The following is a 27,977-nucleotide window of genomic DNA, read 5'->3' as shown; positions in this document are numbered from 1 at the left end:
TATAAAGTCAGGATTGACAAACATTATAACAGCTTAAAACTTAACAAATGTCGTAAATAGGGAACCTGAAAAGCTCTAAAAATATAAAAATGCTAATGTGATGAGAGTGACGTGAGAGTGACGTGAGAGTGACATGAGTGTGACGTGAGTGTGAGGCAAGTGTGATGTGAGAGTGATGTGAGAGAGACGTGAATATGACGTGAGTATGATGTGAGTGTGACGTGAGTGACTTGAGTGTGACGTGAGAGTGACGTGAATGTGACGTGAGAGTGACATGAGTGTGATGCGAGAGTGATGCGAGTGTGATGTGAGTGTGATGCAAGTGTAATGTGAGAGTGACATGAGTGTGATGTGAGAGTGATGTGAGTGTGATGCGAGTGTGATGCGAGTGTGATGCGAGTGTGATGTGAGAGTAACGTGAGTGTGATGTGAGAGTAACGTGAGTGTGATGTGAGAGTAACGTGAGTGTGATGTGAGAGTGATGTGAGAGTGTGTTTGTACCTGTCTCCACTCTGAGTGATGAGCCTCCTGCAGGTCTCCATCTGAACGTCCAGGCCTCTCTTCATCGAGCACATCTCCATGTACTCATGCAGGTGTCGGTTCATGTCGCTCTTGGCCGTGGCCAGTTCCAGCTGGAAACACATCCAAAAGACTCAAATCCATAAAATCACAGACAGGGATGTTTAGTCCGACTTTACAAAGTTTTTCACGTGCTAAAGATTAGAAAATACAGGATTCAAAACCCAGCATTATTAGTCAAATTAAAAATCAGAAAAACGTTTCATCGGTCTCCGTTTTAAGACTTTACAGCGCAACTTCCAAATGTGCATGCAACACGTTCATGAACATATGAAAAGCTGTGTTAGATCACTGTTCAGATGAGGTGAGAATGTAAGTAAATAAAAGGAAAAGAAATGAAAGAACAAAGGTAACACACACACGGGCAGGAATCTTATTTAAGTTTAAAAAATGTCTGACCTCAATCTGGTCAATTGTCTCTTGGTATTCCTTCTCGCGGGACTTGAACAGACACTCTGTGTCATTAATCACCTTTTCCAGACAGTCCTCCTCCCACAGACAAACACAGAGCAGCAACAGTTTGAGAACATGAAAATAAATATGTAGAGATGATAAAATGTAGTAAGCATAAAATGAGCCTGTTGTTGAATTATCCGACACAGGAGAGACAACAGTCCAACCATAGCTTCATGGTTGTTTTATGCTCAGATTTCACTGACTAGCACAGCTGTTCGTTTCAAGCAGACTATTCCACAATGAAGCAGCTGCTGAATGAAATCTAACACCTACATGCATTTTTTTTTTTTTGTTGTTTTTTGTGAACAAACGAACAAGAAAGGTTGTAAACGTCTCGGTACTGAAACTGTCCTGGTGTTAGGAGAGACATCAAACGACATCAGGAGCTTAAGAAACATTGAAAAACTTCAACATACAAAGCTTTTTTAAGCCCTGATGTCACAGACACAATCTGGCAAGAGCAGAAAAGCACCGATGATTTTCATAATACTAAACAAAAACAAATTAATCTCCTCAGTATCAGTTGTGCTTAAAACTGTTTATTTAATGAAACTGCATAAAAAAGTAATACTGTTTGAATATTATAATATGGAGAGATTCATACCAAAATGTGAAGATAGATTTTAAGCGCGCCAGACATAAACTGACCCCTGTATCATTTGTTCTTTGTTTTTTCTCTTTTTTTTTTTTTAAACAATCTTGATTTGTACAGATATGAAAACTTTCTGAAGGCCTATCAAAGTTTTTATTTGCACTTTGGCAGCTTTTCAGTCTTTTTCAGCCCTACTTTCATCACTAAAGAGTGTTGTTATTTTGATTGTGCTTTGAAACTGAACATTTTTCATCGAGGCATCATATATTCGGGCTGACGCTGCAGGATCGTTTTCTAAACGTAACTCGCATTGGTACAGCTTACCTCTCCTGGGGGATGGGTCGGATCTGGAGGCAGAGTGCATCCTGGGAAATCCTCCCAAAGAAGCAGAGTCTCCTCAGTCTCCTCCCAGGCCAGACTGTCGCAGTCGTCCTCAAACTCACATTCACGTCTGTGACGACAACATAAACACAACATAAACACACACGTGCATTTAGTGGTTAATAAAACCAGACTGAACTATTATCAGATAATTGTCGTTGTGGTTAAAAGCAGACCACTAACAGCTGAGTCAGCATCCTCTGCATCTCCTCGTTGATCTGACTGGCTGAAGACCCAAAGTGCTCCTCTTCTTTAGCCACGCCCACTTCGCCTTCAGAGCTGCTGACGGGTTCATCACATTCGCTCCCGTTAAAGGACAGGGGCGTCGGCTTGCGCCGGATACTCAGAGATGATTGGTTGTTTGGAACCTGCAGTGACATTAACAAGATTAAGATCAGGAGATCAAACTCAGTCGACGTTTGCTAAGTGAAAGCAAATGGGCCGAATACCTGGTACATTTGGATCACGTCTTCACAGTTCCTCTGCTGCGCGACGTCACACAGCCGAGCAGTGATGTCGATTCGTCTGCAGATGTCCATGTCCACTTTCATGGCTTTCTCCTGGATTTTGGTGTCCAACTCAGACAAATTCTGCAGAGGACAGAATCAGGTTCCAAAATCAAGGGGGAAGAAAAAGACACAGCAGGAGAGCCAACTAAAACATCTTCCACTAGATTATTGCTGAAGTATAATCACAGCACCTTAAAAATGTATTCAAACACAGCTGATTGTTTATGTTTTATTTTTTCACATTTTGTCTTTTTGTAACTAAAAACTTCAATACATCTATTGGACTCTTCAGAGATAAAACAACAAGAAGTGCATAAATGTGAAGTGGAAGTTAAATCACACATGGTTTCCAACAATGTATAGAAATCTGATCTGAAAAGTGTGGCGTGTCAGGGTGAGTAGGAGTTATGTTTAACTTAAATTACTAAAATTATGGCTGAAAAACATGTCACAATATCAGGGTTTCATATCAGATGGTATTTATTGATCAGTTGATCAATAAATAATTTTTTTTATTTATGAAAAACAGCCCAACTGGTGTTGCTTCAACTGAAAATGCTGCTTCACTCATTTTCTCTTTTCACTCCTCAACTTTGTGTTTTTATTTTTGGGCAGATTCAGAATCGGTGAGGAGATTTAAACATTGTTGTTCACAGAGTGAAATATATGACATTGGTTGTATTTTCAGCCAGTTTTTAAAACAATCTTTTCATGTGTTCCACCTTTTTGTTGATCTACCACATGAAATGCGTTCACGTTTGTGCTGCAAACACACAAACAATTAAAGAGGTATAAATACGTCAAGGCTAAGAATTTGGAACGCTAAGCGATCATTCACAGAATTTATTTCGTCGTTAAGAATCTTACCGGAAACGACTAAAGATAATGAATAATAAATTTGCATATTTTCATATAGGAGAAGCTGCAGTCTGTCAAATGAGAAAGCGTTTACTGGCGCTACAATGAAAGTGATGGTCATGTTGTGACTGCGTTCACTCCGCTCACATTGCTCATGAGGCCTTTGAAGAGAACCAGCTCCGCCTTCAGGTGCTGCACCCTGAGAGCCAGCTCGTCCTGACAGCCTTCACTCTCCTGCAGGTCCTGCTCACAGAACAGTAACCAGAAAACAAGATTCATGAAAACACCCGCAGAGACGTCCGGCTGTAAGACACGACACTTTAAAACAGCTTCTTTTCTTCTGCAGAGCGTTCAGTGACACTCCAGATGCTGGTTGGGTTTTGGGAAAGTCTAGACAAGTTTTTCCTCTAACTTGTTTAGGTGCGCAGCGACGATGGTCAGGCTCTTATCTCTCTGGAGTTGTGTTTTTTGCTGTTTGCGGTCGATCCGGCTGTGTACAGCTGCCATGTAAATGGGGTCAAGGTAAAGATTCCTGGCAGTGCTGCATGTAGGTATAAAAAAGCATGCACACACAGGAAACCAAAGACATAATGTGCGTAGATCGAAGCACAACTGCAGGAAGTACAAATAAGGCAGTCTAACACACAGAGAGGTAAGTATCTAATTTAGTAGAGGGACTTCCTCTGTGAAAATGCCTTCTTTTGAAAAAGATGTTAACTGATTTAAAAATGAATAATTAGCAGAGATCAGTGGCTGCAGCATGCATCAGTAAGTACTACTAAGGAAATTATGAGTGGCTGAGAAAGGGGGTGACGGTTCTTGCTCATCACATTCATCCTGCAGCTGTGTACAATCATTCCAACCAATAAATCAGTTCAATAAATCAATTCAAATTAATTATATTACAGAAAAACAGAAAGCTGGCATTTCAAAGTGAAGATTGGTGCCAACACGACTTTTACCAGGATTTGCCTTACATTTCCTGTAACTACAACAACCAAGTTCCTTCAGTTAAAGTTTTCATGGTAAAAAAAAATATATATATATATATATATATATAGCCATGCAGGAACTTTTGCCAGACAGTGTTACCTCTTGAAGATCTGCAATCTTCTGCTGCAGGTCCATCCTCATTGTGTATTCTTCCTCCCATCTAAAAACACACATGTGTCAGGGTGAGTAGGAGTTTCAGACAGTCTGTACTCCTGCATCTTACTCCAGACAAATATAAAAGTGCATGTCTTTGCGCCATCTTTGACGTAAACTATCAGTCCTCAAATATTCCATGAGGTTGCTCAGCATCTATTCAAAATTTTGTCTATGAGAAACATTACAGCACATGCCATAGCAGACATAATGCAACAGAGGGAACATTTCCTAAAGCTGCACAGCTGGAGGCCTCTGAACCAGCTGACGGAAAACTGCCCTCGCCTAAAGCATTCAACGTTGTACATCTAAAGAAGGATCTCTACCATTTGTTATTCACAAATAAATATCAAAGGTAGGAAGAATCTGTTTTTTTCAAGTCAAACATTATTATTTTTTTTTTATAAATTATGTGATGATAATTAGATTTAAAACGAGTTTTAGCTCATCTCTCCTCTGCAAGATGAGCAGAGAAATATCGAATGTTTAAATAGATGTTTAACAACTGAGCTTGCAGAAGATTTGCTTATGGCTCCATATGTAGTTACTGATGGAGGAATCTGTATGTGACAGAAAATTTTATGCAAGTGGTCAAACGGCATCACGTCAAGATCCGTCATTCCGTCAAATTTGGAAAAGCAGCGACAACGCCTTGTAAACATCAACTTCAGTGTGTTTGTTTAGACATTTATTTGATAAAACAACACAAAGATGTGGTGCTAGCAACAGTTTTTGCAAATAAAAACCTGAAGGGGGTGGTAACCATCTTATTCAGCAGCCCTAAACAAATTACAGTGCTTCTACTTAACTTGACAAGTCTCCTAATTTTTAAACCTGTTTATCTGTGTATAATTCAATGCGAGTAAATCCAGATGTTCTGGTTTATTAGAGAACATTAAAGATCAAAGAGCATCACAAAGACCAAGGAACACAGATGTTTATAAGTTTAAAAGGAGGGTTGGGCTAGAAAATAACACCCCAGGATTTGAAGAGAGATGTTGGTGGTCAGACCAAGTTATGACCACCAACAAGATTATTCAGGAAAGCAGCCAAAAGGCCCACAGTGGCTCTGCAGGAGCTGCAAAGATTTTCAATAGAACACCAAGCCTAGAATCCACAAATCAGCCGTTTTCATTAGAATGGCATCTTAAGAGTACATCCATGTAGGATGTAGGAGACACGGCAAATATGCTGCAGCTGGAGGAAACTACAGCAGAAAATGTTGCTGTCTGGAGGAAAACCTGTACATTTAGTCAAAGTCAAGCCCTGAATCCAATAGAAGATCTGGGGCAAGACATGAAAACTAGAGTTAGGAGATCCTCTCTGTCCCGTCTGACTGAGTCTGAGCTAATCCAAAATAAACAATGGGTAAAAACATCCGTCTGCAAATGTGCTCAAAAGGCTTGCAGATGCAATTGCAGCAAAAGGTGGTTCTACAAACGTTTTGACTCAGGAGAACTGAATACAAATCAAAACTTTTAAGATTTGCATTTGTGAAGAAATGAAAACAAAGGTTTCAGTGCAGAGCTGTTGCCTTGAAGGTCCCAGGTTTGAATCGGATGACAGGCGGATGGAAAGAAGAGGAAATCGTTTTTTCTGCATTTTAAAAGTGGAAATATTTTTTATTGAAGTTGGTAGCTGTAATAAGAAAAAAACTTGTAAAAGTTGACGAGCTATTTTTGATTTTGAAAGGCAATTATTAGGCTTGCATGCTATAATTGACTCAAAGCGACTCCTTTGTCCCTCAGGTGTAAAGGAAAGGCAAAAATTACTGAGAAGGAAAAACTTTTACTGTCAGAAAGTTTTTCCTACATGTGTTCTAGGGTCTGAAAGACATCACTTGGTTTGTGGGTAACAAATGAAGGAAAACTTTGAAGAAATAAAGTCAGAAATTATTATTATTTTTTATTTTTTTTAGTTTTATCTGCTTTGGTATCTATCAATTTTTGACTCATGGTTTTAAAACACCATCCTAAGACCTCTTCATAAAGACCAATTTATTTTGACACTGAAGTAATATAATTTCAAGATAAAATACAAAGATTTCTAAAAAGAAAGGAACAAGTCTAACAACTAACTTTGCTTTCATGCTGCACAAAAAGCAAACAGCTGAATCGTTTGCGGGGAAACGTGTGAGAAGTAAACTAAGCACTTTGCTGACTTCCTGACAGATGATTCGCATGCAGCTGCTCACATGACTGACTCACAAATCTTAACTTTAATACACTTAAAAGCTGCGAGACGAAAATGTGGTCTTATACCATCCACTCATGAGGGGAAAATCCACACTCTGCATTCTGCTAAAAACTCTTGCAGAACGCTGCAAAACGGCAAACCCATCAGGGAATACTAAATCTGAAAGGATCTGAGTCATGAAGCAGAGGGGGCTCCAGGCGTTGAAGGGGGGGACGCTTGCTCGATGGGCGAGGTGCACAAAGTCGAGGAGTGCTGAGGCCCCCTCCTTTTAGCTGCTACAGCTTTGCAGAGCATGCTGCATTGCAGATACAGTGTGTGTGTGGGGGGAGGGAGGGGGGGGGTACTGCGCAATGGAAGAAAGTGTGAGCAAAGGAGAGGAAGTGGGATGTCTGCTTCAGGTTTGCTCGTGTAAAGGTAAGAAGAGAGAGAGTGTGGTTACAAAAGAGGAGGGAGGCGAGGGGCACCGACTGAGAAGTAAAAGTGGAAGATGAGTTACATGAAAAACAACAAGACACGGATGACAGAGGCTTTGATCAGTGCAACCTCGCTTCTATTTGGAAATGACGAATAACGTCACAATTGGAGACATTTAAAGGATCTCATCAGATGCACAGACACTGATTCATTTATTGTCTCAGTTGGACACGTGCTTAATTCAGTGTCTATAGTCTCGATTTGCAAAGAAAGCAGGAGTCGGAGCAGCGTCGCATTCCTGAGCGGATGCAGTCGTCCCTCCGCCTCGTCCACAAAGAGCCTCTATCACGCGGCTGGGATGGTCTCTGAAGAATGCAGCGCTGATCGCTCGGACACAATGCGAGGGCATGCGGTGACGAGTGCGCAGGAACATGAGGCCTGCTGAAGGTCACTCAGAGAAGACAATAACTAACTGTGTCCCACACTGAAAACGAGGATTTAAAGGTGTATTACCTCCAGAAATAGGAGGTTGATGCCGTGTCTTTTTCATTCACGAACTATAAAGAGATATTTCTGTCCTGTTAGAAAGTGAGAAGCAGAATGTAGATGACTCTCTTCTCATCTTTATTCAGCATAGATCCAGGTTAGCTATGCTTTTGTGCTAAAGCTACAGGCTGCTCAGACCTTTAGCCTCTTGAAGTTAGGCTATTTTATTGTTCATTAAATGGATTTAAAATTAACATTTCTCTGCAGCACCTAAAAAAATCCTAAACAAACAAAACCCAAAATGCACAAGGGACACAGCCAAAATTATAAAAAAAATAATTTAAAAAAAAGCCTGCGGCATCATGACGGTTTATGCTAACACTCTCTTTCCAAACTTTAAATTTTCATCCATTTACACTGGATGATTTATAGCAAAGAAGTAATTATTTACAGGGGATGAGTGCATTACCATTAACCTTCCTGTGTGAAACACGTACAGTGAAGTGTTTCCAGTTGTATTAAAAAAGCAATACATGCAAAAGTTCCTGCAATGCCTTGGAGGATTCCAAGGCATTCCCATTCAGCCAGACGGGAATGCCTTCTGGCTGAATGGGATTGGTTGGTTTTCCCCAGAAACCAACCTGGATCCAGTGATTAACTGCTTCTAGCACCTACTTAGCCTCAGTTCTTGGTGTCTCCACCAAGATGAACTCCGGGCCTCTTGCCCTAAAAAAACAGTACTAACCCATTACTGGTTTGCTGCTAGAACAGAGAAAAGAAACAATTTTATTGGGCAGGCAATCAAATGTAAGCAGCATTTCTAAAATTAATTGTTTTTATTTTTGTTTTTGATCCATCAACTAAAATCTGCAAAACTACAGAGCTTTAACTAAAATAAAATGTCGAATTGGCATCATTACTCAGTTTAAGTAGGCCAATGCTCTGCTTTCAGCGGCTCTCAGAGCTGATTATTTTCCACTAAGTCTACAAAAAACCTTTCTGACTCAGTTTTTGAAAACTTCTGGGTTTTTAATGGTGGTGTTAAATCTAAAGCCCTCACAAACACCACTGGATGTCTAAAACAGTGGCGTCGCATTAAGGTGACATTATTAGAGCACTTGTTTTCCGAGATACAGGGATGAGCGATATTAGCGTGTTTAGATTGCCTCCATGCACTGTGATCCTTCATAAACACACAGAGCAAAACAGGGAAAAGGTCAAACAACAACTGGATGAGACATATTTCATGACGTTGCTCTCAATCGGATCCTGTAGGTGCAACAGCAAACGGTCCTCTGACTTGGAGGGAGAAGATGATACTTTATGGTCTCAGACTGGCTGCTTCACACCTAACGGTGAACCAGTGCACAATAAAGTTCATCGGCTGCACCTGGAGATCCATAATTTCCATGAACATCAATACAATAACAATTGAAGTGGCTTAAAAAGCTAATATGTGATAGTTATTTAGGTGAAATCTATTTTATTACCGTACATTTTATTGCTTCCTTTACCATCAGTTACTCCAACCAGAGATGTTTTGCATACTCAATCATCAGAAGGTGTTTGATGCAGAATGCTAATTGGTGACGCACTGCATTTCCTGTGTAATCATTGGCCTCTGTCCAACATTAAGTGTAACAGTTTATGGGTCAAAAAAATAGAGCTTGCAGAAATATTTTTTTATTAAAAGTTGTTTTAAGACATTAGAAGTCTGATTTGGTCTTGGCTCCTCCTGGATTAGCCGTTAGCTTCACCTGAGGGGTGGGCGCTTTCATATCGTCCATCATTTATCGTGATATATTTCTAGCAATGACAAGAATTTTGGTTTGTAGTTGTCACGACAAACTCTAAGTAATGACGCTTGTACTCCGCCAAAACTGTCCGTATTGATTGAGATTGTTCGTTTTACTACTTTCCCCCCTTTTGTTCAATGAGAATATCAATAATCTTAAAACATATGGTTAAATGCGGTTACTGTGAGCAGCTTAGTGATGTAAGTCACACGTCTTTATCTGACTGGTGTTCTAGTAATAAAAAGTTCTTATTGTCACTTTTATTGTTGCAAAATATTGTGATAAAACTTTATCGCCCATGGCTGCTTCACCTTCAGTCTCTGACACCAACAGATCTACATAATGTAGCTGCAAACTCAACACCACTCTGAAACGCCACAGTTTAAAACTCCTTTCAGCATCTCCGCAAAAGGTATGCAGTTCAACTTCTCAAAAAAAAAAAAGTATGAATTGTTAGAGTCCACAGAAGAACATCTGATAACAGATACTTCTCACTAATCTGAATTTATACTAAACCAAGATGCTTTAAGAGTTATATACCGCAGGTTAGATATTAACAACTTATACTGTTTCAGCAGAATCCCATATGACTAAATCCTCTTAAAGGGAAAGTCACACTGAACGCATTGCAGCAGTAAGCTGTTGTTCTGAGAGGAACATTGCAGAGTGATGTCATCTCACAGCCGTGGCCTAAATCTGGCCCACATGATCATGATGATGATGATGATGATGGTGACATTTAGCTGATTAAACCGTTAAAGCAACAGAGATGAAGAATTCTAACCAGCAATAAGCTAAAAGAAGCAGAAGCGGCCTCTGTTGCATCACTGACTCAATAACAATAAACTTCGGCTGCATTTTAGGAAATGAGTGCCACCACCTGGCCTTTCTGCAGTCCTAACAGTCAGTCAGATTTATATTTAGCTCCTCACATGTGCATTTATTTCCCAGGGCATATGTGGCAGCAGCACCTGCCCCTGTGCTGAAAGCATGAGGTGAATGCAGACCAAGCTGGAGGTGCAGGATGGGCAGGTTTTGTGCTGACTCTGCAGATCAGCTGTCTCCTGCTGAAGAAAGCTGATCTGCAGCTGCTTAGCAGTCCTGCTCACTCATCCAATGAAGACCATGAAAAAAAAAAAAAACACTCAAGAAATACTTCTGCAATGAGAGGGTTTGTAGTAGAACAGTTAAATAAAAGTGTTTTAGTCCGTTTACCTGCGTTTGAACTCGTCTCTCTCTCGCTTCACCTTGGCCAGGACGTTGTAGAGCGCTCGAATCTCTGGGGTGATGGTGTCAATCTGGACCCCGACTCCATCCGGGTGCATCCAGGACACCCCGGGGCTTGGCAGGCGCTCTGCCCCGGGGCCAAACTTACGAGTGTGGTTGTAAGACCAGATGGTCCCCGGGAGGAAACGTGGAGGAGGGTTGGTGGAGCAGCTCTGGGTTGTTTTATTCGACCCTGGAGAGTCCACACACGGCGAGGCCTGGCTGATGGTGATGGCTGGGTTACAGGTGCCACTGGTTTGGGTAGAGCTGGAGTTTTCAGAGCCTGCTGGTGGGTAGGTTGTTGCAAATGAAGGTGGGAACAGGCTCGTGGGCCTCCTTGCTGAGTTGTTGGTGTTGTGGAAGGGAAGAGAGCCCGGCCTGAGCGGGATGGTCCCTACAAACCCCGTCTGCACCCCGGCCTCCTGGGTGTGCAGCTTGTTCTCACAGCATCCACTCTGACAGCCCTTGTTGGCATCCAGCGCCTGCTGCAGCTGCTTTTCCAGTATCTTATTCCTGCGCTCCAGTTCGTGTACTTTGGCCAGAAAGCATCGGAACCTCAGGTTGAGGGTCTTGAGTACGCTGATGTTAGAGCCCAGGTCGTTCCTGAGGGCCATGGCTGCAGGGGGGTGCGGCTGCTGCTGCGGCGGCGGCTGCTGCGGGGCTGCGCGGTGCTGGTAGGGGCCGCTGTGGGTGTGGTGGAGGTAAGGGGAGGTCTGCGGATGTCCCGGCTGATCGGGCCCCGGGGCGGCCTGATCACCCAGGAGAAGAGACGCCGGGTCCGGTGCGCCGAACGCGGCTTCGGGAAGGAGGGCGGAGGGGGAGTCCGGGTGTCCGGGGGCCTGGCTCTGCTGGGGGTGCTGCTGGAGATGCGTGTTGGCCCCCAACAAAGGATTCATGCTATGGTACTTAAAACTAAAGCGCTGCAGATCTGGCATGAACTCGGGAGGAGAAATGTCTTGCTACAGCAGAATAATATTTCAAGATAAACTTCACTTAACCGCAGCGCGCAGACGCAGCGTAAAACCACCACTGTTTTACCTGATTATGTAAAGCGTTTATAAATAAAAACCTGATCCTTAAAGCCCGGAGGACTTAACGTCGGCTGTTTCTGCTGCTGCTGCTGGATCCCTGATCTCTGACGGTCCACAACGACAACAGCAAATATGGAGCCGAAACCCAGCAGAGGTAGACTCCACCAAACGCCGAAGAGATGAGCTGCAAAATAAACCGAATGAAGTGAAGCGGAAAAAACGCAGAGGATGAATGAACAACAAACAAATCCAGCTTCTCCGCGTTAATGGTGTTCAGTCTGGGAGATGTAACCGCAAGCAGGAGCAAGTGCTGCGGGATTGGAGGATCCTCCTACCGTAAATACACGAATAGAAGCCCACAAAGCTCAGCGGCGCTCAGTGTTTTTGCCCCTCATTCATCATGACCCGTTACAGCCACAAACTTCAACGTGATTTGATGTATTGATACATGATTTTAGAAACCTTAAAAAAATATATTCTACTTTTGTATCTAGACCCCTTTAATCCACTACGATCAGTTTCTTTCACATCTCACCATAAATAATATTTTAAACATATTCAGAGCTTTGAACGTCTCACAAAACTCTACTTTATCGATGGAAAATAGTTTGGCACAACTGGAAGAGAGGCAGGAAAAGTCATTACTGGAGATAAATTGGCAGTTCTGATCAGATGAGTTCAAAGTTGAATGTTTTTGACAGACATGTTTTGACAATATGTTTATATGTTTCCCAAAATAAACACACCGCCCTCTCAGTGACACGTAGTGGCAATATCATGCTGTGGGGAAATCAGGGAAATGCTCGAAGAAATTCTGTTGAAGGCCTGTTCTCTATTTTTATTTTGGTTACAGCTGATTCTAGCACAAACCATTTTCAACACAGTTGTCATTCTCAACAGCTCCATTTCTTCATGGATCTTATTTTGCATTTTTTAGACAGTTGTCACACCAATTGAGTCGATTTATTTTAAGGATCTTGTAAAATGAGCATTTGTTTCATATGTATGAAAAAATGTGAATGGACCAAGTATGCTTTGGACTCATGATGGGCCAGGGACAAGCAGTCCCTTTTGTGCAACACATAACTTGTCAAATTTAGCTTGGAGTTTTTACTCAATAGTCTAATTAAATGCATCATTTTGAAAATTTGGATACATTTCTCATAGCAATAAGTTTGAACAACCATTTCATTTTTTCAGATTGGGAAAATGTGGTTCCATTTCAAAAGATTTAAAAGGTGGAAAAAAAAATTTAATTTTGAGCTGTAGTGAAATAGGAAAGTTTGTGAAATGACACATTCAGACTGATGTTCTGTAGATCTGGTACAGTTTCTGTTTGAGCTTCGTCATTACAAAAGCACTTTAAGATTTCGAAAAGGACAAGAACACCAAATTAAATCTAAGCAAACTTGCATGCAAAGCCAGAATAGTAAAAAAAAAAAATGTCCAGATGCCAAAACAAGGTACCTAAAATTTGTGTTTTTTTTAAATCCGTGCAAGACTCTGTTCACACATTTTTACTCATTGTAAAGAAATTAAAACCTTGCTGCACATAATCTGCACATTCAAATTCCTCCCACACTATTGCATGACAGTAGTAAGGAAGAACACGCCTCCAGCATCGCCTGCCTTTGCATTTGACACTGAACACATAATTGCAAGTCCTGCTAATACAGAGACTTTTAGATGAGACACATTCAAGATTATGATAGTTTCCTCGCCACACCAAAGAGCTGGTGAATGGCTTTGTGTAAATAACCATCTCATCTTGAATTTGAACAAAATGTATAGATTGCAGGAGAAACGGGGTTAAGTTGGAGGTGGAGGATCATTTTAAACTGCGTAGCAACAAGAAAGGACACAGAAAGCCTTAAATCTCACAAACAAAGGACTTTATTTCACCACGGACTGCAGCTCTAGACCACTGCAGACAGGAGAACTTCCACACCTTCACTCCATCCAACACAAGAACAGAACAGGGAGTTTACCAAATACAAAAAAAAAAAGAAAGAATTGGTCAACAGATTAACTCGTTTGTCATGTGGGATGTTTCCTCAGGCATGTGACGATGGTAGGGGTCGACCATCTGATGGAACTAGGCAGAGTCACAGATCATACATCTTGTACATTTATAACTCTGTATAGAAAGGAGAATGAAAGCAACACAGCGACGGCCAGTCAGCTGGTTGCTTTACTCCTTAGAGGCCATGTGGGCCATGAGGTCGCAGACGCGGTTGCTGTAGCCGAACTCGTTGTCGTACCTTAAAGCAGAGGGAAAGGAGTCATAAGCATTGTGGGTAGTAGAGATGCAGGTTAGTCAGGTTTTGCTAAAGGCGCACCATGAAACGAGCTTGACAAAGTTGTCATTGAGGGCGATGCCAGCGCCAGCATCAAAGATGGAGGAGTGAGAATCGCCGTTGAAGTCTGAGGAGACGACCTGCAGGAGAGCAAAGAGGACAAAGTGAGCAAATCAACTCTCATCAGAAAGATTAAGAAATATTTAAATTACATTTGGAGGATATTCCTTTGGGTGCAGTAGGAACATTTGGCTCATATTTTGCTCTTTTGGGATTCATGACCCATTGGCCTTGTCAGCTGAAACTGCAACAAGAGAGATCAGCCATCTTTCCTAATTTATTGAGTAAATCTGACCCAACATTATAAGGTAATCAGATTCACCATACTTCGTCAAAAGTCAAGATTCCAACAAAAAGAAAAGTGTGCCGACCTGGTGCTCAGTGTATCCCAGAATGCCCTTCATTGGACCCTCAGCTGCAGCTTTCACAACCTTCTTGATGTCATCATACTTGGCCTGTCAAAGACGAGTAACTTAAAGCCTTTTGGCAACTAAATGAAAACTTAACATGGATGAGCAAAGTGCAATCATTTATTAATTTTAATGTAAATCAAATGATTTCTTTATATGGTCAAAATATTTAGCCGTAAAATGACTCAATAGGTCATTTTTGTTCATCACTATTCCTTTTATGTTGAGGAATAAAAAATAAAGAGGGATTCCCATTTGCCGCAACTTACTGGTTTCTCCAGACGGACGGTCAGATCAACCACTGACACGTTGGGAGTGGGGACACGGAAAGCCATGCCGGTCAGCTTACTGGAAAATGACAAAGCCAGACCACAACAGATGCACTTAAGCAAATCAACACATCTGCTACAGGTATGCACTATATTAAATAGCAAGACATTTTTGGAGACCAACCCGTTGAGCTCAGGGATGACCTTGCCAACAGCCTTGGCTGCGCCAGTGGAGGCGGGGATGATGTTCTGGCTGGCACCGCGACCGTCCCTCCACAGCTTGCCGGAGGGGCCGTCCACGGTCTTCTGTGTGGCAGTGACGGCGTGGACTGTGCTCTGGACGAGGAGATTAAAATTGGAGGCGGCTTAAAGCAGCTCTGTCAGCCCAAATGTTCCGGGATGAAGTCAAATTCTCACCATCAGGCCCTCAATGATGCCGAAGTTGTCATTGATGACTTTGGCTAGTGGTGCCAAGCAGTTGGTTGTGCAAGAGGCGTTGCTATTAAAGGGAGACATTTTAAGAACAATTAGCCTGGTTGAAGCAATTGGTAGAAAGTTATTCTGCTGTTCACATGGATAATCCTCACCTGACCACCTGGAGGGATTTGTCATACTTCTCGTGGTTGACGCCCATGACAAACATGGGGGCATCAGCGCTGGGGGCAGAGATAATTACCCTCTTGGCACCGCCCTTCAAGTGAGCCTAAAGTAAAGTGTTGGAGTGTGGAAAGAAGAAGAAGAAGAAAATGTTTAATGCCAAGCAACTTTCTAGGACTGATTGCCCTGCAAAAATGTTTTACATCTCAAAGAACAATTTTGTAGTCATGTTTATTAGGAATTAATCTCTTTTTAAATATATTTCAAAAGCCGTATGGATAACTTTAAAGGCAAAACACCCATTTTGGATTTAAACAGACACATGCAGCACCTAAAACCCTGAGGGAAACATCAGTTTGTCAGGTTAATGATTACTACCATTTAATTTGATCAAAATATGCAAAAATTTAGCCACAGACAAAAATCTGAGCATAAAAGACAGTGGGCTTCATATTCCAACTGAGACTGCAATGCTTGCACTCAGAGAAATAATGTCTTTGAAACGACTCATTTACTGGTAGCTATTAATGTGTAAGAAGTCAAGACTTAACAAGCAACGCTGCCAAGAGGCATGCAGCCTCTACCGTCAGAATCTGCTGGTTGGTCAGAGAAAATGGATAATATGAATCACTTTTTTTGTTTAAACCAAGAAAAGTTCTCAAACATGAATGGTCACCAAGTGGAGACGGCAAAACTTTATAGCATGCCGAGGAAGAAAATGCAATTGGGGGCAGATTTTAGCAATGACTTATATCCTCAGTAGTCCAAGGCTTTTAGGTTTTGGGGTCCTCAAATTGTCAATGAATAGATTGTAAATGCTGTATATTTTCCAATTTTCAAAGGATGTTTTGTGCCTACAGAGCTTAATTTGTTGGATTTGTGTGTAAATCACTCTACTTCACAAATCCTGTTTTTTGAAAAAAATGAAAAAGAACCTACCAATACAAAGGTCATTTTTGGAAAAATAAATTTTCATGGGGACATAGCCAAAAACCTTTAAGTTTATCTACACGTGTGACCCGTTTTACATGCAATAAAGGAACTAGTTCAATAGGGGGCACCAAAATCAGCTGTAGTCCACCACACTACATCCAGTAAATGTGGCCCTGAGTCTAGCTTGCTACAGCATGAGAGCTTTATAAAACCTCCATCAGCTACACCAGCTCATCTGTGTTGGCCAGAGGTGGGAAATGCTCTGGACATGCCATGAGTTCATCCAAATGTGCAAAACCTTCCTCCTTCATCTTTTCCCCAAACCCATGAAACTCTTGACATGCTACTTAAACAAGCGCATGTAGCGGAAAAACAGTACTTCCCTAGTATCAATGAGATTCTCCAATTTTTTATTTTCATTTTATCCATGCATGTTCTAAGCATAGTAACTGACTATTAAAATATTTTCCATCTCTAAAGCAGCATTACACTCAAGAGGGGTTGGAACTTACGGAGGCCTTCTCAATGGTGGTGAACACACCAGTGGACTCCACAACGTACTCGGCACCAGCCTCACCCCATTTGATGTTGGTTGGGTCCCTCCTATAGAAAGAAACAAAACAAAAGTTCAGCCGTTCCCGCCTTTAAGCTAATTTTAGAGCATTTTTTTGGTGCAGACCTAATTGTACTCCACTACTAAGCAAACAATGAAATTGCGAGGTGAACTCACTCATGGAAGACTGTGATTTTGTGTCCATCGATGACCAGCTTGTCTCCCTCTGCCTTGACCTCGCCTTTGAATCGGCCGTGAGTGGAATCGTACTGGAACATGTAGACCTGAAAAGACCAGAAGGGACAGAATTTAACTTTACAGCTATACAGTCCTATTCAGTAAATTAGAATATGCATCCAATTAAGCTCATTTTTCAGATTAGAAGTGCTTTTGAAAATTGATCACGTTAAAGCAGGTATCAAATATACTTTTCATCAAGACGTTTCTGTAATTTTTTTTTTATTATTGGTCTGATGCAATATTCTAATTTTATGAGCTGCAAGTGGAAAACATTTTCAAACATTCATCTATAAAATGCGTTTGTTGTGATTTAAGTTCTTGAAATATATGGACTTAATATTCAAATTTCTTTAATGGGTGTGTTTATGCGTTAAAAAATAATCCACTAAAGTGTCAATTTTGCTTGTCCATTGCTCTTCATTTTCTGGTAATCGCTGCTACATTTATGCTGTTATTGCTTCCCTTATGCTAAGAGCTCCCTGCATCTGGTTAGGTTGTTTTTCCTCCCCCAAGGCCATGATGGCGCCCTGAGCAGGGAGTCATAGTCAGCCATATCAAAAATAACCACTGCTCATTAAAAATATTAATTCTACTTTGTAAATCTTCAGCATGTGTTCATGATGACGTGACCTGGGTCTCATTTTTTGACCTACCATGTACTCCAGGTCGATGAATGGATCATTGATGGCCACGATCTCAACCTTCTTGCTGGTGAAACCAGCACGGGTCACCAGACGACCGATGCGGCCGAATCTGTAAAAAGGTTAACAAAAATGCACTTCTCAGTCTGGCCTCTAGATGGCAACATGATGCCACCTCAATCTGCCCAGTTTTGCTTTGGTTTCAGTGAAATTAAAGGTGAAAACCTTCATATAAATACAGAAATTAGTCCGTGAGATTCAGTTTGACATTCAGTAAAACCCTGGAGGGATCTGGTTCACTCTACTAGTGTAGGCCTTTCTTCCATGTGGGAATATAGATAACACCCCAGGAGACATGAAACTGCAGTCAAAGAAAGGCCAGAGTTCAGGAGGAGGGGCAGGAGGAGGTGTGTTGCAGGGGCTCTGACCGCGTTCTGTCGATGAAAGTCGAAATGTTTCTCAAATGTGGTAATCCTTGTGACGCCAGTGCAACGTTTGATCAATGGCCGGGTTAATTTTTAACCCTCCGGGTCCAAAAATCCAGCCCGATATGCCCTGCTTAAACACTGCAGCTGCAGGGAACAGGAAGTCAGGCACGTAGAGGAAAAAGAGCAGATTCGTGATCCAACGTCAGACTGTGTTCTCTGCAACTCGAGTTTGCTTCCATCAGCAGGAAAAAAGAAAAACAGCCTCCTGTCGAACAACCCCTCTGATGATGAAATTACTGCCCACAATGTTATCTGCTGAAGGCCAAAGTTCAAAGATCAGGAAAAGCATGCTGAGCAGTTACTCAATGGTCAGTTTTAAGGCACGAGCACCTGTGCATGTCCTCCATTGGAAAACACTTGTGGCTTCAGCTGCTGCAAATCATCGTTTTTAATCTGCCACAAGGGCTCTGGCCTCTAGTGGCATGATGTTTAAACAAAACAACCGTCAGGATTTAGGAATCGGATGTAATCAGTAGAAAAATGAACCACATCTAGAGCAATTTTTCTTGGAGACTTAAGCAATTTAAAAGTAGACCTCAATAAAAAAAACATACATGCAAGATTCTTTGAGTAACCCCTCTGTTCTTTCCTACATGTCATTTTATGAAACAGACACTTTCCTGTCCAGTGTGTGAACGCAAATCAATTATTTTGCAACACACTAGAAGACTCATCTTTCAGTTTCTTCCTTAGTTTGCACAAACCTTTGCATCGATACAAACATCTCTGTACACGAATAAGTCCTTGCATATATAGGTATATGTGAGCTCATGCTTAAAGCGGTTTTAATTAAAAGTGGTACCAGGCGTGATTTGTTACAGACAAGTTTAAAAGTGCTCTTACCCATTGATACCGACTTTCACCATTTTGCCTGAGTTGGTCTAGTCCTCTGAAAGAAAAAACAGAAATAGCCATTTAATCCACAAATATCTACAATTCACACTGTAGTTTTCTAAAGAGAAACTTCTTTTAAATGTTTGCATAAGAAAAAACAAGAAATCAATCAATCCAGCCGAATACTGAGGAAAAGTTTTAATTTAAGTGAACCAAGAGCAAAGAGTCTCTGCAAGAACACAATGGGATGAACAAAATTATAGTTTAAATATCTAGTTTTTAGACTCATTTAACTGAGAACATCCATGCTGTCAACAGGTGAATTGAATCAAACATGCAGCCTGCTAAATTCCTGCAGTTTCCTGACTAAGACGCTTTAATGACTTGCTTGGAGGCATTTACCGCTTGTGAGATGACTCAGTCTGTCTTGCGACTCCGGGTGTGAGTGGGGGAAGAGCAAAGTTTAACTGAGTTTTTATGATTGACCAGGCCCTGAAGCCACGCCCCTTTAGAAACGATCCTTGCAACGCCTCCTCCTGAATGTCAAGGTCGTCAACTGCACAGTTTGAAACTTCACTTTTATCTGAGTTACTACCGCCTCGTCCCTTTCCTCCTGCTCATTATAACCCTGAATATTGCTGTTATTTCATTTGCGTAAGGTGTCGTGAAGTCTCAACTGTCCTGATTTAGACGGCCACACCTTAAAGGCCTCACATCGTGGTCTGAAAAAAGACAGGGGTCCCCTGCTGACCTTCTCAGTGAATGCAGCCACATGGAGCGAACGAATAGGTTGGGGGGGGGATCAAATCTCTGTCTTACTGACTGTGACATTTAATGTCCAAAGACCATGACCCTTCACTTGACTGACTCTGTTGCTGCTATTCTTTTCCTGCAGCTCCAATCCGCTCTGCAGAAGTCAAAAGTTGAAACCCGATTGCTCAATTTCGCTCACATATGCGCACAGGAGCGTACCTGAGTCCATTTACTCAGTTGAACTGTGGCTTTTTTTGAGGCTATTTAGAAATACCCGAAAGCATGCATTGGAAGAAAGTTGAGGTTTTATTTTTTCTTTTAAAGTCAGAATGCAGAGGCACTGTGGAGGTGTGTGCAAGGGGATCGTGCCTTCTGCTCCCAGATTAACTGCTTCACTTCTCTTCCCCTGCACACAAAGACATGACAAGGCTCAGCCATGTCAGCTGCTGCTTCCACATCTATTTTTGACTCTCTTTCCTGGCAACATTGTTGACATCAGAAAAGAAAGCTCTGCAGAGGAGATTAGAAAATGTCAAACCTGAATCATAACCATGTGAGTTTAAGCCAGGTCTGTGAGTTGAAACCTTTGACAGCGGCGTGGCATCTTGCAGCCGCTGCACGCTTTGATCTAAGTGGAGAAAAATCTAATAAAATAATCATATTTGAGAACTTGTATTCTCCGTCTTTGTGCAGAGTTCTGCAGACGTGTCCCAGCTACTACCCTGCTTTAAAACTGGACACCTTTTGTGGGTTTCGTGGCAGCTGCCCAGTGTCCTGGCATTGCTGAACTACCACAACCCTGAGTGCCTGCATGCCAGTCTTGGCCGCCGCTTTAACAGCTTAAGGTCAAAGAGGGGAATTAAAGGTCAGGCTAAGATTAGACTCCGGCTCGCCAGCCAGCTCTTGAGCCAAGTTATACTGAGTACTGTAAGTACAGCCTCAATCAGATCACATGTTCCTTCTGTTTTACAACAGCGATGCGTTTTTGTTGAGAAAAAGTATTTGTAAGGTTTTATCAATGAAACCTAATATGATTCAGGGTTTTTATGCCGAGGCAGCATTTCCATTTTACCCCACTGCTCTTAATTGTGTTGCAAAGAGTAGAAAATGAAATGTGCACCCATGCAAATCGAGCTAAAGCATTATTTCTACACCTCGTACATGTATTAGGGACAATGTCCAGATTGCAACATTGTGAGAAAACAAATAGTTGTGTGCAGACTGTCCTCTAGTGCCATCTTGTGCTGTGGTAGAAAACCCCACAAAGTTCTCTTTATTGCAACTTTGAGGTTTAAAGGCTGCATGTGGAGAATAAATGATCCAGCCTTTCTAACCTTTAAGACCAAGTATTGATTCTGCTTAAACGCTTTGTTGTTTTGTCATGTTACAACCACAAAACACAAAATGTGTTTTATTGGGATTAAATGAGATAAATTCACATAAAAAAAGGCCAAAACTGCTAAGTGTAAGGAGAAATAGACGTAATGTTAGAAATTACCGATAAAACATGAAAAGGGTGTCATGCATTTCTAATTCTGGCCTCCTCTACTATGGGACCCCAAAACAGTATCCACAATCAATAAATAAAGTCAACCAGAGAGTTCAGATGTTTAATCTCTGCATTAATCCAGCTAATCTGTGATGGCCTCAGGGGTTTGTTAGTGAACAAACAACAACATGGAAACAGAGGAACACAGCAGACAGGTCAGAGAGTTAGAGTTTGATCATAAAGCGAAATCCCAAGCACTGTTCAATCCGTCATGGGGAAAATGGAACGAGCGTCGACCTAAACTGACAGGCTGAAGAAATCAGGTTTTCTGTTTGCAATAAGATACTCACAGCAAACATGTGGAAGAAGCTGCTTGGTACAAATCAGACCAAAATTCAACTTTTCAGCTGACACTCAAAGAGCTATCTGTAATGGAAAACGTATTAGTTGCATTGCACACCATCTGTGCTGTGGAAGACGGTGGTGGCAGCATCATGATTGGTGCTGCTTTTCTTCAGCAGGGACTGAGATGCCACTCCAACTCGACGTCAAGGTCGGTCGTTCGGGAAAGAAAATCTTTCTTAACTTAAAGCATATTTATGTGTAAGAACTTCCCAGTGGCAAAAAAAATACAACTGAGAATCTGTGGTCAAACTTGATAAATACGGTCAGCTGTAATTGCAGCCAAAGGTGAAGCTACAATCTTCTCTCTGGTGGGCCGAATTCAAATGTGTGCCACATTTTTTAAAATATTTGTTTTAGTAACAAAACAGCCGATCTATGAAAAGGGAGATTATTCGGTCACAGTATTTGTCATTATTTATCTGAAAGGTTCATTTTATGGAGTGGGGATTCGACGTTGCGAATCAGAAGTGAGGTGTAGCATGAGCAAAGTCAACGTGACAAAGACAGAATCATCCAAACGATCAATAGCAGAAATGTCTCCCTGCAGTTTCTGGGTGTTTTGATTCGGTGGCATGAAAGACAAGTACCCAAACTGATCTGATGTCCACAAGACATGAAGTTAGTTTCTTCTTTTACCTTATTTCGTAACCTTTAAGTAATTAAAAAGCACAACTTTCTTGTCTGAAAAGGTGAAAATGTTGAGTTATGTTGAAATAACGTCTTTGTTCTGCATATGCAAAACATAATTCAGCTTTGAACAACTGGGCCTAAAAGCTGCAGGACCTGCTGTCACCAAATCCAGAAAATTAGACACTTACACTTTATAGCTTGTACTTTTTTCAGTTAGCATAATTTCCTTCCAGCATCCATCAAACTTTTTAAAATCCTCATTTGGAAACTCTTAACTAAATTTTGTGATTTGGACATAGGGATGTGTTTTTTCAACCGATGACTCATTACAGTCATATTCATGCTGCCGTGGCTGCAGAGCATAGCATCATCACTCCAGACTTGGATGGCTCTTGTTTACTATGTTTTGCTGCAGGCAAAGTGTGGGCATCCACTTTCCCTGCCAGCTGATAACGGATTTTATTTTCTCTCATTTTGCCCACAAGACCTCATTTCAGATGTGGGCACTAATGTTCCTCCAGGCTGGCTTCCTGCATGGGTTTTGAGATACCCCTGCAAAAACACACCTAAACCAAACAGGGGAATTATCTTGGAAATTAAGTTCGTCATGTTAGTAGCTAGCTAACGTTTCATCGAGGTTGACAAAAGACACATGCAGGTTAACCCAAAGGCTAGAATGGGGGTTCCTCCTATGTAATACTTCTGTTTCTCTAGTTTAGGTTGTCACAAATAATTGAAGTTGTCTTAACTTTGCAGACGATGTGTAGCTCTACATTAAAGTGTCACGAGGTGACTATGAACACATCCAAGTGTTGAGAAGATGCATAAAGCAGTTAAAGGAATGGATGTGTGGATGTAACTTTACCCATGAGAATAAAAACAAAATTAAAATAATTTTCTTCCGACCTAAAGAGAAACAGTCAAGAGTCAGCACTCGGCTTTAGTTATTAGTGATTAGGCCAGAAACATGAACCTTTGGAGACACATAAGGACAGTTACAAAGTTGGCCTTCTATCACCTGCAGAGCATTTCCAAAATTAAAAGACTAGTGTTCCAACAATATCTTGAGAAACTCATTCATGCTTTTATGGCAAACTGCAATCAGAAAATCGCAGCTGATCCATAACGCTGCTGCTCACGTTCTCACTAAAACCAGGAGGATGGAGCTTGTAGTTTTGAGGACAGACTTTAAAATACGTTAGCTTATACGTTTTGGCTGAGTTGTCGTCATACCAACCATCCAGACAACTCAGGTCTTCAGGTTCATGTCTGCTTTGCATCCCCAGAATCAGAACCAAACATGGAGAAACAGCATTCAGTTTTATGATCTTCTGTCTGGACAACTGCAAAAGTCCTGAAACATTGACTTCCTTTACATCCAACTTTTTATTACCCCCCCCCCCCCCCCCCCTTTTTTTTTGACAGTACAATGTAACATTCTTTGTTTGGTACAAATGAGTCTTCTGTTTGTCATCCTGATCAATTAAGAGACCACTTAAAATGATCAGTTTCTTTGATTTTACTTGTTATAGGTTTATGATTGAGTAAAATGAACATTGTTATTTTATTCTATGAACTACTGACATGTCTCCAAAAATACAAGCAAAACTTTAGTATTTATTTGCAGAAAATGGTCAAAATAACAAAAAAGATGCAGTGCTCTCAGACCTCAAATGATGCAAAGAAAACATTCATTTATAAGCAACAACACTAATGTTTTAAGGTGGGAAGAGTTCAGAAATGTAGAATAATCGGGAGTAGAGGAATTCATTTTTTCCAGAGCTATATATATATATATATATATGCACACTGACTCATGTCTGTACTCTAAAAGAACATTTGCTTCATATCGCTGTTGGCAGGCTCATATGTAAGCATGTTCTCCACGTAGAACCACATCAGCTCCGTCTCACGGACATGAAATCGTTTTCATTTCCCCCCCCTCCACCCGTTGGGAACTTTGCTGTGTTGGCAGTGCAATAAAGCGTTTTGGACGTGGCAGCAGGTCCAAGCAGCAGAATGACGGGGGAAGGAGTGAACTTCTTCCAACAGCCACAAGAACATTCAATAAATCATCAAGTTAAAACAAGATGTCATGAGGATGCAAATCTCCACGCTGAAGGAGAAATCGAGATGACAGGTGTCAATAGGGAGTGAACCATGTGGGCTTTGCGAGTGGGCAAGAATTGAATTTCTATGAGCAAGAAAGCAGAACACCCCAAATGTCAAATCCATTTATTCATGCAAATCATAAGTGAACATAAAAATAAACTGCAGAGGGTTTACAGGTGCCACCGTCTTTGGATCGCCAGGTCTTTGTTACACACAAGAAAAGTCAAAACGCGCCTACATTTACTGCATATACTGTGAGGGTTTAATGAGAACAAAGCTAGGATGTTCAAATACTGGAATGAAGTGTGAGGCGTCTGATCTACGCTGGTTTAAACCACATTACACCAAACTACAGAGAAACTACATGTAAACATCCTGTTTCTGCAGGTGAATGCCTGTGTGTGAGTGTGTCTAAGGAGGTTGCGCCCAGTCTCATCTTTTTCTCCTCTCTCCACTAACAGCCAAGTCCGCTCATGGACCCGATCCGGTCCAGTTTCAAGCCAAAGCATCCTTTGTTCCATCCCCTCCGTGACCTCTCTGGTTCTGCATCCCTCTGCACGGCAAGCGCCCCCTTCAGCAGCCGGAGCCAGGGGGTCTCCGGCTGTGTCTGGACGTCAGCCCACTTAGGGTACTCAGCTGCTTTGACCCCAGAGGAGGAGGATGAGGAGGAAGCAGCAGCGGCGGCACTGGACTGATCCTCCGGCTGGCTGTTCAACATGTTCTCCAAGTCGTCCAGGGTCAGGAGGTCATTGTAGCGCTCCAGAAACTGCTCCAGAAACTACACATAGGGAAGGGAGAAAAAAACCCCAAAAGGAAATCTAATTTTCAGGGTGTGCACAAGGGGGAATAATTCAATCAGCACAACATTTCATTTTCCTCCACTGCTCCACTCTGTAGTCTCCTCAGTCCACCAGTTTTCCCACCCAGCGTACCTGTGCAGCATCAGGAGCAGGATGGAGAGCACGAGCCTCCGTCACCTCAAAGGGAGTCAGGAGGAGCAGAGCGGCGCACAGCAGCACGGGGCGCAGCATGGCAGCGGGAACAACGGCAGCAGAGATGAGGACCGGAAAACGTGCTGGTTGCTGCTGCAGAGATCTGAATGCCGAGGGAAAATGTGGAGAAACATTTGTGAATTTCAAAAATGAATATCTTGATGTTTTTTAATCAAGATGTCACATTTTCTGTGTGTTTTGAGACAAATGTACAGTCATGCATGTAGCGTATGTGACAGGAACTAACAGGCTGCGTCCGGCTCAGCAATTTAAGATTGTATTTGGTTCAAAGAAAGAGACATTTCATTTGCATTTTTATTTTTTAGTGTTTATTTTAGAGATTTACGCTTTGGAATAAAACAAATGCTTTACTGCATGTACATATAAACTAAAATTTTAGCCAATTAAATTTACAGCTGTGGCCAGATTTAATAAAAAAAAATTTTTTTAATTCAAATAGACACCATCTGTCAAAAAGTAGTAAGAAGAAATAGGTGACCTTATTAAAGATATTTTTATTCCAGGTTCAGTTAGGCAAGAAAAAAGAAATTAAACATAAGATATTTAAATAAAATATGTTTAATAGTGTGATCTGCATTAACTTTAGCTGATGTGATTTAGTTAGAAATATTCTGTGTAGTCATTCAAAATGCATCTTTATTTTGTCTGTGGATTGACTTTGTGATTTTAATTGTTTCTTTTGTTTGTTTTCAAACTTAACACATATCTGTGCTCAGATTTATTTCATTGAGTTTTCATAAACATAATCCTAACTAAGAAGAGATAAAACTGAACAATAAGAGTAAAAATGAAGGGATGAAAGCAGAAAAGCTCACCTGATGTTAGTTTTCTCTCGGAGCGCTGGGCGTCTTCTCCTCTCACAGACTCTTCTCCATTCCCACCTTCTCGGACTCTCGGCTCCTCTCACTTGTTGGCACCTGCTGGGAGCATCAGTTTCTCACTCGGCTGGCTCCTCCTCCTCCTCTTTTATTCCACGCTCTGATGGAATTGGGAGGACGATGCTGATGATGAGAATGATGATGATCGTCTTGCTCTTGCGTCCGTCTCCTGAATGTTGGGGTTTCAGCTGGGATGCTGCAGAGGTTTTGTAGAGCCAGAGATGCCTCCTCCTCCCCCCCCCAACCCCCCACCTTCATCTTCCTCCTCCTCATCTCCTTTTTCTTTGGAGTGATGTCATAGCCTTGTTGGAGGGACTGATTGTCATTGCCAAGGTGACCGTATGTGTGGTCTGCAAACCAAACTTCTGCCAGAGTGCGGCACAAGCCGAGGTCAGAGGCCAGCGGGCGGCTCTGGCCTCATCACTGTTGACCTGTTTACGATCAGGTAACTGGCAGGGAGAGGCTTCATGCAGTCCAGTCACGACTGATCCTGAATTATACATTTCTCATGCGCCAACAACCCTCTGAGCATATTAGCCTCCTTCTTTCCCTTTGTCTCTGTAGTGTTTCCCAGCGTGCGCTGACCTCCCCCTCTCTGCCGGGTAACTTACAGTCTGCCAGTGCCATCTGCTCCTTGTACCCCCTGCTGCCAAATTACAACACTACCAGAAGCGGCTGCAGGATCCAACACACTGACCTTAAAGTTCAGCAGCCTGTGATTATTTCAAGTAAATAAACCCCGTTCTTTACAGACACCCAAAGTCGGGCGAGCAATCAAGACGCATATCCGCGCTGATCGCCTCTCATTTGTTGCAAAGTGTGCCGTCACTTTCATTTTGCACTCTCAACCCAAATTGTCCTCAGATAAACACACCGTTGCCCCCCCACCTCCCCCCCGCTGTTGCGAGTGTCTTTACATAACGTTTCAGAAAAAAATGAGCCCCTCATCTTTTTTGGAGAGGACACTGTGTGGGAGACGGCGTAGGAGAACAGGGAGAGAGAAAGAGATTAGTGATGATGGTGGGGTTTGAACTACAGCGGTATATGATGTCAGTGGAGCGCTGGAGGAAAAGTAGGCAGCAGAGAGTAGGAGGAGAAAAGGAGGGAGAAAGAGAGAGAGAAAAACACACCAGGCTGAGAGCTGAGGGAGATCAACAAAAGAGATTGATTACAGGAGAACAGAAATGGACAGACAGGCAACGGAAAGTCTATCAGAGAAAAGGAAAAATAAAACGTTTTAAATGATATTTAAAGCAAGTCACTACTGAGACAATCAGTCTCCTCAGTTAAAGAATCACCTTTGATTTTCAAAGAGCTGTTAAAAGTATTCCCTCCCTCCTCACAAATTTCTTCCGTTTCATTTTTGTATGGAGATAATTTCCTGCAAAAACGTTGCAAAGAAATAAGACATGTTTCAGAAACTGTCAACACTGACGACTAAAAGCTGCTGCAAAGAAATAAGACATGTCTCACACAGAATAATCTTTACAAAGAGTTCTCTAGTACATAATTAACTCTTCTTCAGACATAGCAGCCTCTCCTTGTGAACAAAAAACTGAAAAGTCAAAATAACCAGGTCCTTCAGAGTACATAAAAATAAATAAATAAAAATCAGAGGTGAATTTGATCACCTCTTCTTTGGATTATTGCCCTACTGGAGGTTTC

The 27,977-nt window shown here is 41.8% G+C and overlaps 3 protein-coding genes across 6 annotated transcripts in view; all 3 read right to left on the bottom strand.

Annotated features, from left to right (window-relative positions):
- Positions 1-12,037, bottom strand: part of iffo1b (intermediate filament family orphan 1b) — a 17,764-nt gene extending 5,727 nt beyond the window's left edge. Inside the window, exons 1-8 of one of the 4 annotated variants that reach the window (XM_008431443.2) lie at positions 10,629-12,037; positions 4,468-4,528; positions 3,523-3,618; positions 2,458-2,598; positions 2,192-2,376; positions 1,952-2,078; positions 979-1,071; positions 502-632 (exon numbers count right to left, since the gene is read on the bottom strand). In XM_008431443.2, coding sequence (XP_008429665.1) covers positions 502-632; positions 979-1,071; positions 1,952-2,078; positions 2,192-2,376; positions 2,458-2,598; positions 3,523-3,618; positions 4,468-4,528; positions 10,629-11,614 — 1,820 coding nt within the window. In that variant the 5' untranslated portion in view covers positions 11,615-12,037. The remainder of the gene's footprint in view (positions 1-501; positions 633-978; positions 1,072-1,951; positions 2,079-2,191; positions 2,377-2,457; positions 2,599-3,522; positions 3,619-4,467; positions 4,529-10,628) is intronic. The other 3 variants (XM_008431445.2, XM_008431446.2, XM_008431447.2) reach the window with 3 other exon arrangements.
- Positions 12,038-13,585: 1,548 nt separating this feature from the next.
- Positions 13,586-19,496, bottom strand: gapdh (glyceraldehyde-3-phosphate dehydrogenase). Its single transcript, XM_008431448.1, has 12 exons — positions 19,435-19,496; positions 19,042-19,087; positions 17,723-17,822; positions 17,007-17,113; positions 16,789-16,879; positions 15,334-15,449; positions 15,164-15,245; positions 14,931-15,082; positions 14,747-14,825; positions 14,439-14,522; positions 14,050-14,147; positions 13,586-13,971 (listed from the first exon to the last, which is right to left on the bottom strand). The coding sequence occupies exons 2-12, from the start codon at positions 19,062-19,064 to the stop codon at positions 13,902-13,904; spliced, it is 1,002 nt and encodes a 333-aa protein (XP_008429670.1). The 5' UTR covers positions 19,065-19,087; positions 19,435-19,496; the 3' UTR covers positions 13,586-13,901.
- Positions 19,497-24,529: 5,033 nt separating this feature from the next.
- Positions 24,530-26,507, bottom strand: nppcl (natriuretic peptide C-like). Its single transcript, XM_008431449.2, has 3 exons — positions 26,250-26,507; positions 25,354-25,516; positions 24,530-25,199 (listed from the first exon to the last, which is right to left on the bottom strand). Exons 2-3 carry the CDS (start codon positions 25,450-25,452, stop codon positions 24,876-24,878), a joined length of 423 nt encoding a protein of 140 aa, XP_008429671.1. The 5' UTR covers positions 25,453-25,516; positions 26,250-26,507; the 3' UTR covers positions 24,530-24,875.
- Positions 26,508-27,977: the final 1,470 nt, after the last annotated feature.

Source organism: Poecilia reticulata, linkage group LG16 (genome assembly GCF_000633615.1).
Source record: "Poecilia reticulata strain Guanapo linkage group LG16, Guppy_female_1.0+MT, whole genome shotgun sequence".
Lineage (NCBI taxonomy): Eukaryota > Metazoa > Chordata > Actinopteri > Cyprinodontiformes > Poeciliidae > Poecilia > Poecilia reticulata.
This window is presented reverse-complemented; position numbering and strand designations above follow the sequence as displayed.

Excerpts from the sequence above, each read along its gene's own strand:
- gapdh (XM_008431448.1), bottom strand. The coding sequence starts at position 19,064 with ATGGTGAAAGTCGGTATCAATGG. Across the intron at positions 16,880-17,006 it reads AAAATCACAGTCTTCCATGA|GAGGGACCCAACCAACATCA; the intron begins GTGAGTTCACCT and ends TTCTTTCTATAG. Across the intron at positions 13,972-14,049 it reads TTTGTCAAGCTCGTTTCATG|GTACGACAACGAGTTCGGCT; the intron begins GTGCGCCTTTAG and ends CTCTGCTTTAAG.
- nppcl (XM_008431449.2), bottom strand. The coding sequence starts at position 25,452 with ATGCTGCGCCCCGTGCTGCTGTGCGCCGCTCTGCTCCTCCTGACTCCC. Across the intron at positions 25,200-25,353 it reads CTGCTCCTGATGCTGCACAG|TTTCTGGAGCAGTTTCTGGA; the intron begins GTACGCTGGGTG and ends CCCTATGTGTAG.